At 53.9% G+C, this 14108-nt stretch overlaps 1 protein-coding gene across 1 annotated transcript in view; it reads right to left on the bottom strand.

Annotated features, from left to right (window-relative positions):
* Nucleotides 1-696: 696 nt before the first annotated feature.
* ARHGEF10 (Rho guanine nucleotide exchange factor 10) overlaps nt 697-14108 on the bottom strand; it is an 85134-nt gene continuing 71722 nt past the window's right edge. Inside the window, exons 19-21 of the mRNA XM_081812879.1 lie at nt 13575-13749; nt 4912-5034; nt 697-2440 (exon numbers count right to left, since the gene is read on the bottom strand). Of these exons, the coding sequence (XP_081669005.1) occupies nt 1935-2440; nt 4912-5034; nt 13575-13749 (804 nt within the window). The 3' untranslated portion in view covers nt 697-1934. The remainder of the gene's footprint in view (nt 2441-4911; nt 5035-13574; nt 13750-14108) is intronic.

The raw sequence follows: 14108 nt of genomic DNA, 5'->3' as shown, positions 1-14108 counted from the left end.
CCCAGGAGGGGCTCAGTGCTCTGTCGGGAGGTGCGTGACCAGAGACAGTGACGGCCCCACAGGGAGGCCCTCACTGCACAGAGCCCAACACAGAGCCCGGCCAGACTTCTGACCCGTGAGTAAGACAGACGGCGTCACGCGAGGTTTGTCTAAATGTGTCGGAATTCTAACGTAAATGTAAACCTCAACGGGTGCTGTGTTTTGTTTTTGTTTTTTTTTTTACTTACTTATGCCATAAGAAAACTTGGTGGTTTTGAGTTTTTTGAGATATTGATGAAGACCAAACGCCTTTGAGTACCAAGGTTTCAATAAAATGCACATCAGAGTAGTTTTGTTTCATTTAGCCCGTAAAAAGACCGAGAAACTCCACGGTTTCACTCGGCGCAAATATTACGGAGCCTGGTCCACCACAGATATTTCTGTATTTTACACGAAATTCATTCAACTCATGATGTCACTCAAAATACAAACTGGCAAGTACGTGAGTCCTTGAACATTTCTCGGCACCTGCCTCGAATCACAGCATACTTTCCTACTCAGGTTGTGACAGTCTCTGGAGTTTGTACCGAACTCCCAAACAGGCAGGTGGAGCGCCTGAATCCCAAAGGGCCCACCGGGCCACCCCTCGCCTTGCCAGAACAGAACGTAAGTGCCCCTCCACGGTTCACGGGGGAAGAAAAGGCAATTCGAATACGGTATTTTTAAATAAAGACTTTATTGATGATTGAAGATAGCAGCTAACAATTTAAGGAAGCTTGGGAAGATATTACTTTCACAGTGGGGGCATATATGCACCTTAGAAAATATTTGGCTGGGTCATGAAATTAGCATTTCTAGTCATCTGTAAAGTGCTGAGAAATTTACCTCCCGTGACGCCTGCAGAAATGGTTTTAAAGCCCTCAGTAAGTACGACACGGATGCATGAATCCACACGGAGCGCCACGGACTCGCTGCTCAGCCGCACACCCAGACGCGCGCCCCGGCTTCGTGAGCGCAGAGCAGAGCCTGTGCGCCCGTGGGAGACGCGGCGAAGTGACAGGGCGCGTGAGGGCAGGGCTGCCCGCCTCGGCCCGCGTCCCACGGCCACACCGACTAGCACCGTGAAAGAGCCGGCCGGCGCCCTCTCTGCGCATTTCCTACAACAGGGAAACACACACTCTTCGGACATGGGCATCAATACTCTTGGACGCGAGGAGGGAGGAAGAGTTTGGCGTTGGTGCTCGAGTCCAAATGTTGATGAGGTTTTGAGCATTTTGGTTCAAAGCAAACATTATTTGTGAAATGTTACAGATCATGTATTGACTGAAACGTTAACTGTTAATTTTTAATAGACAAAAAAGCAATATAAAAATACCACTTTGTTAAAATATACAATACACACAGGGCACCACTTTGGAAAACCCAGTTCGCTTCAGAAAGCAAACCAGTCCAGCAGCGCTGCTGGACTGGTGTGTGTTCACTGGCTTTCTTCATTGTTACAAACTCTACTCCAGAATTTAGAGATAGACCTTATAAATAAAAGCAGTGACTCTGAATCAAGTAAAGTTATTATTCTAAGAACTGTTAGTAAGTGTCCATACTACTGAACAGGTTATATCTTCCCAGACGTTCTTAGTCTGCAAATTCTCGGGGTAGCAGGGCCCGGGAGTCGGTCTGGGGCACCCCGGGCGTGTGCGTGGGCCGCGGCGGTCAGGAGCGGGGTGCCCTCCCGCAGCTCCCGACGGCCCCCGCGTGCTGCCTCCTCACGGCAGCTGCACCTGCCTCTGTGTGGACAGAGGGGACCGGCCGGCAGGAACCCACCACCACGACACCACGATGATATTGCACGTGCCTTCCCCAAAGACCTAATTCATCCTCAACCAGTGTAGACAGGCTACAGCCCCCCAAGTCACCCGACGCGGCTGAGAGCCGTCCTCGGCTGCCAACGCCCCGGCTCACGCGTTCAGCAGGGGGATCTGCCAGACCATGACGGAGGAGGCCAGCTCCTCTGGGCGCTGCTGCCGGGCCTTCCTGCTCACCCGCCGGTGGCCCTGGCCCCCACACGCCACCAGCACCGAGCTGGCTTTCGCCCTCCTGGCCCGCCGCCCTCTGCTCGGCAGGACGCTGGGGAGCCGCAGAAGGTCGTAGACCATACTCTCCTCCGATCTGGGCTCCAGGGAGCCCGAGCCCTGCGAGGGGGTCAGGGACCCAGAGGACGAGGAGAAATCGCTTCGGTGAGTCACGGAGCCCAGAGAGCCCCCCAGCCAGACGGCGTCTGCGCCGCTCGGGCTCAGGCCGGGCCCCTCGCCGGGCAGCGCCTCCTTCTGTTCTTCGTCCTGGGGCTCTGCGCCGGGGGGCGGGCTGTCCGCGGGCTTGTCCTTGTCTGTCCTGACAGCAGCGGTGGCCATGACCAGGAACTTGACGGGCCCGTTGTGCGCGTGGTAGGAGACCATGCCTCTTCCTGAGTGGGGGTCATTCCGCGCGCACCGCATGCAACAGACAGGATCACAGAGGAATCAGCAAGCATCTCTCCCTTGTCCAAACCACAGGAACCCACGCAGAACTCGGATACCAAGGGACAGCTTAAAGCCAGAATGGCGCCCGGTCGCATTCTCGCGGACTTCCACTTAATTCCCAGAAAGCTTTCAGAGTGGTGGTCTAAACCCCTAACACCCGCATGGGACTCTTAGCAGTAAAAGAGCAGTCCTCCTGTTCCCCGTGCTACAGAGATGTAGATGTGATTTTCCTAAGTCTTGATTGAAAAATTAAGTGCCAGACATGTGTGTGTTCTAGGCACAAGATGCTTAAAATACCAGCAGCTTCCTGCCATCTCTCATTATAAGAAGGTTCTAGAGTTTAGAATGAGTTCCTTCCATTGTTTTAATTAAATTGGGGACTTTTCTATCCATCTATCTAATTAATTTATTTAGGGGGGACTTTTCAATTTAGGAGTGATGTGAATTTAACTTTAAAATCCTCACCTCACCCAAGAGCACATGTCAGAAACTACCCAGAGGTCTGTTTTGAAACAAGGATTATTCCCCGTCCCCAAACACCCTGCCCCTATGTTGTCAGGTGGGAACAGGGTGTCCACACTTGGCAAGCGCTTCATGGGTGAGGTGACGGACATGGCAAGCATGTGCCCTTTTTCACCAAGTGCTTTAAGGCTAACACAGGCAAGAGCCCTTACCTTCATCCCACCTTGGCCAAAGCAGGTAAAATTACAGGGTTCTTTAGCCAGGGCGAGCTGCCGTTCCTCCGTGAACAGAGCGGACACCCCGCAGGTACGGGGCGGGGCGGAGGGGCAGGAAGGCTCAGACACCAGCGAGGGAGGCGTCCCCCGACGTGACAACCGGGGGAAACATCTCCGGGTCACCTCGGGCAGGTGAGCACAGGCGTTTCGTACGCGCAGTGATTCGCGCCCGGCGTGCACCCCAGAAGGACGCGGGCCGGACGAACACGCACAGAGGCATCACAAGCAACACAGAACATGGGACACTGGACACCGGTCAGCCTCCGTGGGGCCCGCGGACGCCAAAGGCTACCCTACACCAGCGAGCACGAGCGAGCCGCACTCTCTCGCGCCAGCAAGGACGCCTCTCGGCAGTAACGTTGAAACAAAAAGAGTTACGGAGAAATACCTACGTTAGGAGGCAAATCGAGGAAATGGGAGAAACAGCGAAATTACAAATTTGGGTTTTTGAGGTACAAACTGGCAAGATTATATGGAAAAACCAATGGAATGAGGATATGCAACTCAGGAGAACGGTTCTGTATGGTTGGGGATGGTTGGGGGGGGGCACCGAAGGTAGGAGGGGCGCGGTCCGCCCGGGCCGGTGGAAGCTGGAGGGTGACCCCTTCACCGGCACCATGGAAACTGGACGTGTTCGTCACATGCGATGCTGTGTGTGCCGTATATGGATAATAATAAAAACAGAAATGGAGACATGAACAAAACTGGAATCCTTAACCTTAACAGGTGGCTCTTGAACTTATGTAAACCACAGACCTATTTACCATAGTCTGTCACAGCTCGCTGAGGAAGGAAGGGCGTCTGAAGTCACATGAAATATTCTGGTGTTGTCATTAGGAAGAGGATGTAGGAACAGAATCTTTATTAACATTCTGGTGAATTTCCTACAAATCTTTTTCTCTGAGATTTTTTTCCCACATGGCTGATATTATGTAATCAATATAAAATTTAAGACACATCACATGCTGGTTTTACTTATAGAATTAACGCTTTCCCGTATCATTCAAAGCTCTCCACAAACATTGTTTTTACCAGCTTTGCTACATTCTAAAACGGCAGTACGACCATTTTCTTAAATCTCTCTTCACCCCTAATTTTTAAGTTGTGTCCTACTTTGTGCTATGAAAAACTGAATGCTGTGTCAAGTATCTTTTTTGCATCTTGCTTTTGTTCATAGACTCGGCTGCTTCCCAAGGCAGATTTCAGAACTGAAAAATCCTGACTCCAGACACACGAGCATTTTTAGGCTCGTGATCCAAAATGCCAAATCGCTTCCTGAAAAGACTCTACCCATTTGAACCCTACCAACATTGCAAAAATCCTGTTCAGATGCTGAGCTTCCTTCTTTGTAATACAAAATGTAAAAAGAATCCACTGCCATTGAGCAAAATCATGTATCTAAGTGACAGAGTAGTAAGTGGCAACAAAGGGAACACGAAAACATGTTTTTGGGGTAAGATTCTCCCTGGGCCACTAACATAAGCAGCAGAAAAACAGGAGTAGGAACTGGTGATTCACATTAACAGTCTATAAAGTACGCTAAAAGAAGAAAGAGTGATAATGCACAGTGTGTAAGCAGCTCCCGGGATGCGAGAGCATGACAGAGATGGAGGGTTTGGTGAGAGCACAGGGCGGGACAGGGGCCCGGGAGGCGCAGGCCTGCAGGGGCGTCTACTCACCAGTCACCTTGGGGATGCCCTGCAGACGCGGGACGGGCAAGGCCACCACGATGCCCAGGCTGGTGCCGACCATCAGCAAGCCGTGGCAGACGAGCAGGCTGGTCACAGACAGGCGCTGGTGCCCTGGACGGACAGAGGGAAGTGGAGTGGTCTCGGCAGCCGCGCAGCGCTGGGGACAGGCGGTCAGTGCCCTGCCTGGAAACGCCACCGGCCTCCAGCCAGAGCGCTTGCTGTGCTGAGCATGCCCTCCCGGGCTCTCCAACCACACACTGTGCTCACTTCCGCTGCAGGGAAGAGAGACACCAGGGGCCGGGCTTCTGTCCTGGGCACCCCAGCAGGAGGAGCCCCCACGCCTGCCAGGAGAGGGGGGCCGTAGCGCGCCCAGGACAGACGTCCCGCACGCGCCCCACAGCACAGCTCGGGCACAGGTCACCTCCCGCGGGAAAGGTTCGCGGGGAACAGCGGGGTCAGACGGGCCTTCACGGCTTTGGCTGCTTGTCTGGTTTGGTTTTACAGCCCCGGGACCCAGAGGCATCATCGGGCCGGGAGGGTGCTTCTGGGCGCCGCGGGACTCGCTGCTGCCATACTACGGCCACGCGTCCGAGGAGAGTCCCGGGGACTCCGGGCGTCCCTCTGCTGGCCCCAGGGCGGACAGGCAGACTGCCCGTGAGAGGCGAAGGTGGCATTTAAAACAACGCGCTGCTTCCCCTGTAGAAATGGAGGTCGCCTCCCATATGGCTGAATTCCACCTGAAGTCCATCTTGCAGAAAAACACGGACGCAAATGGTCTAATACCAGGCCAAAGGTAGGTTAACGTGACCGTTTTTATGAATTCTCTTGCAACGATAAACACACACACACACAACACACAAAACCCAAGACCCTCTCCCCAAAAAGACCCCAAAACAAAACCAAAACAAAATTTACAAAAAATTAAAAGATTTGGTTTTATTTCTCAATATAGACTTATATGTTCTTTTAAAAGCTAATAGTGGGGGCGCCTGGGTGGCTCAGTCGTTAAGCGTCCGCCTTCGGCTCAGGTCATGGTCCCAGGGTCCTGGGATCGAGCCCCGCATCGGGCTCCCTGCTCCGCGGGAAGCCTGCTTCTCCCTCTCCCACTCCCTCTGCTTGTGATCCCTCTCTCACTGTATCTCTGTCTGTCAAATAAATAAATAAAATCTTTAAAAAAAATAAATAAATAAAAGCTAATAGTGTTTTTGTCCCCAGGAATTCTGGACATCTGCCTGTTTGAATGACTTGGTTTTGGAGATGGGTGGGCAATCTGTGTTAATTTTGCGTACAGGTATAAAATACCTATAAAACATACAGGTACTGGTGTGCGGCCACTTTCAGAAGCAAATGAGACCAACCCACAGCCGTTAATACTGAGTGACACATCACATGCTGGAAGGCTTACCCACGTGCTCGTAATAAACACACCCACAGAAGGAACAGAAGCAGCAACGGGCCTCAGTGTGGGAGGAAATGCACCAGCTGGGACTCTCTCTGCACCTCCAGCCCTGAACATAAACCACAGCACACGGGCAGGGCCCAGCTGCTGGCTCGCCCGGGTTCGGCCGCCGACCGGCTCACTGCTGGCTCACCTAGATGTCACCAGGATGCAGGAAGACACCAAACCCCAATCCTCAGTTTCGCTTCCTAATTCACAAATAATTTTGAGTCTGGTTTAATTTGCTGAAGCTTTTAGTGTGGTCAATGTGTATTTTTTTTTTAAAGTTACACTGATTTTTAAAAAATCCTAATTCGGCCATTTTATGTGGCTGGTCCCTCCTGGCAGGCAATGTGCTCACTCAGTGGGGACACAGAAAGGCTGATTTAACATGAACTCTCAGAACTTTTCCATCAAAATATTTTCCCTTGAATATTCCGGACAGCGCAGCAAAACCTCCATCACGGGGTGACGGGACTGCTTGCGACCTACAATTCACAAAGCTCCTTCCAATGCGCTTGCTGTAAATTCTACGCCTTCATAACCCAGAAGTTTGCTCTACAAAACATGCGTGCTCGTCACGGACAAGTTCACTGTCACTTGTTAGACGATGTGACGTGGGATGTGGTTAGTGCCAAACAGCGTGAGTGTGACGGTTTTCAGAACTGAATTCTGAACGGAAGACATCGACCCTGCCCAGTCTGCACAATCCTAGAGTCCACAAGTGGGAGCGTGTTCGGACCCCCAAGGATGACCCAGGTTCCGTGAAGCTTTGGTCACTTCCAACAAAGGGCCTGAGTTATAGAATATCAATTTTATTTTCAAATTTTGTTCTTTCTAGCATGGGAAGTCTTCATCTTTAGAACCTACTGGATTTGATAGTCCAGTAAGAGCACAAAAGGGTAATTTTATGTATATAGGTACACAACACAACCCACCCGAGCCGCGTCAAGGACACAAGTCTAGACTGGAGGTTTGATGTTCGTGCATGCACAGAACGCGCAGGTGTGTGGGCGGTCACGGACAGGAGGGTCCCGGGGGTGACACAGCCCGGAGGACTCCAATGCGCCTACATCCGCACAGCATAAACATGCGTGGAGTCATCTGAGGGTAAAGCTGAGTGCACCAACGCTCGTCACTAGGAAACACTGGCCTGAGGATGGGACGGGTGGTAGAAAAGGAGGACACGGCTCTTTGGGCATCTTGTCCTCTAACTCACAAAATGCAGTGAAAATCAGACCAATTTTGGGTCACGGCTTTCCGAGCGCTGTACTCAACAGCCGTGGTGGGAAGCATAACCAGTGCAAGAGCATTCTAGTGGGACTGGAACTGCTCTCCACACCCTCATCCTCCTTCCAGGGCGATGCGCCACGGCGGCAAGACAACCTCCGGGGGGAACAGGGTGTGCAGGGAGGGCGTCAGGTGCCCCCACACACTGGGGGTAAGCGACTTTGGGAAACCATACGCCCCAGTCTGGACTGGATGCTCACTTTGTGCTTTTGCAGCAGCAGACGGACACCGGGATGAAGACCCACGACAGACGGACCCGGCAGCCGGCGTCGGAGAGAGACCGGGATGAAGACCCACGACAGAGGGACCCGGCAGACAGCATCGGAGAGACACCGGGAGGAAGACCCACCACAGACAGACCCAGCAGACAGCACTGGAGGGAGACCAGGATGAAGACCCACAACAGAGGGAACCGGGAGACGGCGTCGGAGAGAGACCGGGATGAAGACCCACGACAGACGGACCCGCAGACGGCGTCGGAGGGAGACCTGGATGAAGACCCACGACAGACGGACCCAGCGGACAGTGTCGTAAGGAGACCGGGATGAAGACCCACAACAGAGGGAACCGGGAGACGGCGTCGGAGAGAGACCGGGATGAAGACCCATGACAGACGGACCCGCAGACGGCGTCGGAGAGAGACCGGGATGAAGACCCATGACAGACGGACCCGCAGACGGCGTCGGAGAGAGACCGGGATGAAGACCCACGACAGACGGACCCGGCAGACAGCGTCAGAGGGAGCGTGTGTTGGGACTGCAGGGGCAGAGCCGAGCCTGGGGTGGATGCCAGCACCTGGCCCACGGAGGGTGCGCTCGGGAAATGGTGTTGCCAGATGCCCGAGGGTCTCTCTGCACACGCTCTTGGCGTTGCCAGGGCCCATGTGGGTCCATGATCAGCACACGCAGCACCACGCAGGTCGAAAAACAAGGGAGTCATTAATGGAGGGTAAAACCAGCCATGAACACGGTCACGAGGAACGGAGGAAACAGCACCCATGCGTGGGTCTGTAAACGCAGTGTGGACTTGAGGTCAGCAGGGGTGGGTGGACCACAGTCCTGGGAGACAGGTGCTGGCCTGGGGCACGTCTCGGCTAGTCTGTGGGGGGCCTGGACCCGCCGTGACCTTGGGGAGCAAGGGCAGGATGACAGCGGGTCCGGCTCCCACCACCGGGGCTGCTTATCCGGTGAGGCCGGGGGGACAGCGGGGCAGGACTCGAGGGCTCAGAAGGCAGCCCCTCGGCAGCAGCCACCCACCATCCCCCTGGACGGACCCGGCCGCTCACGGACAAGACGACTGCCTGTTCTGGTTAGAGGTGAATCTGACTTTGTTTCCTGCCACCCATGACAACAGACCCTCACCGCAAACATCTGTTCCACCAGCGTGTGTGCAAGAGAAAACCCATCGGCCCCGGAGAAGCACCCATGTGCTCAGAGCCAGGAGGCCGTCCTCCGTTTCCGTCAATGTCAACTTGTCTGTTCTGTAAATCTGGTGTCCTCATGACACAAAATCTCCCTACATTCTTTAGGAAGTGATTTGTACAGAGTTGCCCCCTGCACTGGATCTCCTCGCCACATGCACACGCGGGCACACACGGCAACGACAAAGTGGAGAATGTGCTCGTTAGCCTGGCTGCACCGAGCCCTTCACAATGTACACAGACATCAAAACGAGGAGCCGCATGCCGGAAACAGCTCTGTGTGTCAGACATCCCAGTAAAGACATAAAACCAGCAAAGGAACCGCTCTCCCGCACTCAGCAAGCCCAAACATGTCACCCACCCTATTTCCTGCTCTCCTCCACCCTCAACTCCTCCCTCCCCATGTCCAATACCAATGTTCCACTTGTCAGAGGCAGTCTTTCTAGAACTTGACCCCTTATCCTGTTTTTCATGTATCAACGGCAACTATTCCTCTCACACCTTCTGCTGAAGCTACACACGTCTTCAACATTGTTACCAACCACCACCCACCACCAATCAGCCAACAATCAGCCAACCACCACCAACCAGCCAACAACCAACCACCAACTACCAACCAACCACCAACGACCACCAATAATTACCAACCAGGCAACAAGCAACCAGCCAATCAACAAGCACCAACTACCAACCAACCACCAACGACCACCAATTACCAACCAGGCAACCACCAACCAGCCAACCAACAAGCACCAACCACCACCAACTGGCCAACAACCAACCACCAAATACCAACGAGCCAACAACCAACCGACCAACAAGCACCAACTGGCCAACCACCAACCAGCCAACCACCAACCAACTACCAACCAACCAACAACCACCTATCAACCAACTGATCAACAACCACCAACCGACCAATCACTAATGGACAATCAACCAACCATCAACCACCAAACAAAAACAAAACCTCCCAGTGGTACCACCACAGTCTTACTTCCTTTAAATGACGGCTAAAAAATAAATATGTATACACAGGCTACCCGGCCAGAATATGATTTGCGCTGAATTTGTGAGATTTTGATAACTTGGTTTACTGCCTACATGGGCAGGGGACCCAGATAACCTCTAAGAGGTTTTCTTCACACTTACGGGCTTGCAAAATTTAAAATCCTATCAAACATGTAAAGTCAACTAATTGGCAACTTGACTGGGGTTCTCTGATCTGGCTTATTAGCCTTTTGCTATTAGCTTTTCCAAACTGAAACCTAAATTCAATCTCTTTACCTCCCTGGTCCCCACTGCTCTTAAAACATTTGCAGCAAAGCTCCTCCCGCACACATATGCACACACACACGTAACCCACACTCTCATCTGCACACAGTCCTCACACATGCACACACACACGTGCACATATGTGCACACGCACCACCCACCCTCATGGACACACAACTGCACCCCCACGTGCACACCCACGTGTGCACGCACACACACACCAGCACTCAGGCCACATGCTCGGCCGTCCCCCGCCTGGTGCTCCCCTCCTGGCCCCTTGGATGCACATTGCAGGGCTCTCCTGGCTCCTGACACCCCTTCTTTCTGACTCTGCACACTCCTCTCACCTCCTGAGGGTGGGATCTGATGCTCTGACCTGACACTTCCTGCCCTGTTCCCCGTCCCTCATTGTTCATCGCCCGTCGAACTCCCCGACTGTGGCCCCTTTCCTGACTCCCTGTCCACGCGCCAGACCCCCTTCCAATTTCCTACGAGGCTGCTGTGCTCAGCAGCACCAAATGCAACAGACACTTTTCCCCAAACTGGCTGTGACCCCATGTCTGTTGATGATTTTACGTTCTTCCCAAAAACCCAGGCCCCAAATCTCAGACTTTCTGGCCCTTCCTCTCCCTCGTCAGTCTTGCCCCAGGGGACTCTGCTTCTCCCTGGGTTCTCGCGGCGGCTCGCGAGGTGGGCCCCTCCGGACCACAGGCGGGTCCCCACTGCCCCCCTCCCGCCCTTGCAACTTGCGGCCACACAACCTCTCCGGCCTCTTCCTTCCCTCTGCCCGTCAGCTCCTACACAACGGCCCCCTGCTTATACCCACACTTGCTACGTGCCTGCAGGTCCCAGCCACGTGCCTACATACACTAGCCGTGTGCCTGCACATAGCAGTGACATGCCTACAAGTACCATCTACACGCATACGCATAGCAGCCGCGTGGCTCCACACACCAGCCACGTGTCTGCACACACATACCAGCCACGTGTCTCCACACACCAGCGATGTGTCTGCACACACACCAGCCACGTGTCTGCACACACACCAGCCACGTGTCTGCACACGCCAATGACATGTCTGAACACAGATACCAGACCCATGTCTGCACACGCAAGCCACGTGTCTCCACACACCAGCTACGTGTGCGCACACACACCAGCCACGTGGCTCCACACACCAGCCACATGTCTGCACACACACCAGCCACGTGGCTCCACACACCAGCCACGTGTCTGCACACACAGACCAGCCACGTGTCTCCACACACCAGCCACGTGTCTGCACACACACACCAGCGATGTGTCTGCACACACACACCAGCCACGTGTCTCCACACACCAGCGATGTGTCTGCACACACACCAGCCATGTGTCTGCACATGCCAATGACATGTCTGAACACAGATACCAGACCCATGTCTGCACACACAAGCCACGTGTCTCCACACACCAGCTACGTGTGCGCACACACACCAGCCACGTGGCTCCACACACCAGCCACGTGTCTGCACACACACGTGTCTCCACACACCAGCCACGTGTCTGCACACACACACCAGCCACGTGTCTCCACACACCACCTACGTGTCTGCACACACACCAGCCGCGTGTCTGCACACACACCAGCTACGTGGCTCCATACACCAGCCACGTGCCTACACATACCAGTGACATGTCTGAACACAGATACCAGCCACGTCTGCACATACCAGCCACGTCTGGACACACACACCAGCCACATATCTGCACCAGCTACATGTCTGCACACACACCAGCTACGTGGCTCCACACACCAGGCACATCTGCACACACACCAGCCACATGCTCATATTCAGCAGTTACACAGGCGTACCATCTACACGTTTACACATAACATACACATGTGAACTACATGCTTATACAAACCAGGTACGTGACTATATTCTAGTTATGTGCTTATGTGTACCAGCTACATGAAATACAAATGTATACATATTGGCTGGAAGCTTACAGACTGCCCACATGACTATACCTACATGTGTACATATGCAACAACACACTCATACGTACTAGGTGCCTGCTTGTACTTACCGGCTACGTGCTCATATATACACTACTCACAGGTTTCTGTGTGTGTAGCACACACACTACACATATGCACATGCACACACGAGCTACATGTTCACACATGCCAGCCACATGCACACACACACTAGCTCCATGCATAGACCCACATCAGCTCCACACACATGCACACACTAGCCACGTGCACACACATACTAGCTCCATGCATAAACCCACATCAGCTCCACGCATATGCACACACTAGCCAAGTGCACATACACACTAGCTCCATGCATAGACCCACATTAGCTGCACGCATATGCACACACTGGCCACGTGCACACACACACTAGCTCCATGCACAGACCCACATCAGCTCCACACACATGCACACACTAGCCACGTGCACACACATATGAGCTCCATGCATAGATCCACATCAGCTCCATGCATATGTACATACTACCCACGTGCACACACACACTAGCTCCATGCATAGACCCACATCAGCTCCACACACATGCACACACTAGCCACGTGCACACACACGAGCTCCATGCATATGTACATACTACCCACGTGCACACACACACTAGCTCCATGCACACACCCACAGCAGCTCCACACACATGCACACACTGGCCACGTGCACACACACACTAGCTCCATGCACAGACCCACATCAGCTCCACACATACGCACACACTAGCCACGTGCACACACACACTAGCTCCATGCACACACCCACATCAGCTCCACACACATGCACACACTAGCCACGTGCACACACACTAGCTACCTGCTGTCCCCACAGTCCCATTTCTGCACCTTGTCCTGTTTTGTCCCCTCTGCTGGGGGCACCCTTCCCACTCTGTGCCTGGTGGGCTCCCAGCTGAGATGCTGCGTCTCTGGCTTCCCCCGAGAACCCTCTCTACTAAAAAGTGACTCTTTTCCTTCTCTCTGTTCTTCAAGCTGAGGTCCTTGCTCCCACGGTCTGGTCTTATGAAGCTCAACTACAAGCAACGTACTATGGTCACGGGCTTCTGAGCCATAAAAACCGTGCTCTAATTGGGCTCTAGGCTAACGCACAGACTCACTCCTGTGTCCTGGCCTAGAAGGGGCCGCGCCTGCACCCCACGCCCCCCACCTTCTCCCTCAGGACCTTCCCCATCCGGATCCAATTACCTGGCAGCATATGGTGAACTGGCGTGGCTATGTTGATGTCCTGCAGATGCTTGAGTGTCTCGGTGTGAAAGAGGCGAAGCGTGGACCCGGAGGTGAAGGCGATCCAGATCCCCACGCCGGCGATGACCATGTGGGAGACCACCATGCCTTCTTCCTGGTGGGCCTCGAGCTGGTTCTGGGGAAATAAAAGAGAAGCGACGCACGGGGCTCTGGCTGCCGCTGGGGCCTTGCCGCCAGGTCACTGCCCGCTGCTGCTGGCCCCCCACACATCTTAACCCCCAGGTCGTATGGCTGTCCCGGCCGCGAGTGGCCAGCCGGCACTCCAGAGCGGCTCAGCGTGACCCCCAAGGACCCACAGCGAGGGGGCCACTATTCCAAAACCACAGGGACCTCCGTGTCGGCAAGACACACAGTAGCAATCAAACTGCCCTCGTTCCCGCTCCCAAGCAGTATTCACAGTACTCCCCAGTGACTGTGAACCCCAAAAGCCTGCTGGAAGGCCTACCCACCGCCGAGATGCGGCCCAACGGTCAC

Source organism: Leptonychotes weddellii, chromosome 2 (genome assembly GCF_054177405.1).
Source record: "Leptonychotes weddellii isolate Sample4059 chromosome 2, ASM5417740v2, whole genome shotgun sequence".
Classification (NCBI taxonomy): domain Eukaryota; kingdom Metazoa; phylum Chordata; class Mammalia; order Carnivora; family Phocidae; genus Leptonychotes; species Leptonychotes weddellii.
Note: the sequence above shows the minus strand (reverse complement) of the source record. Positions and strands in the feature narration are given on the sequence as shown.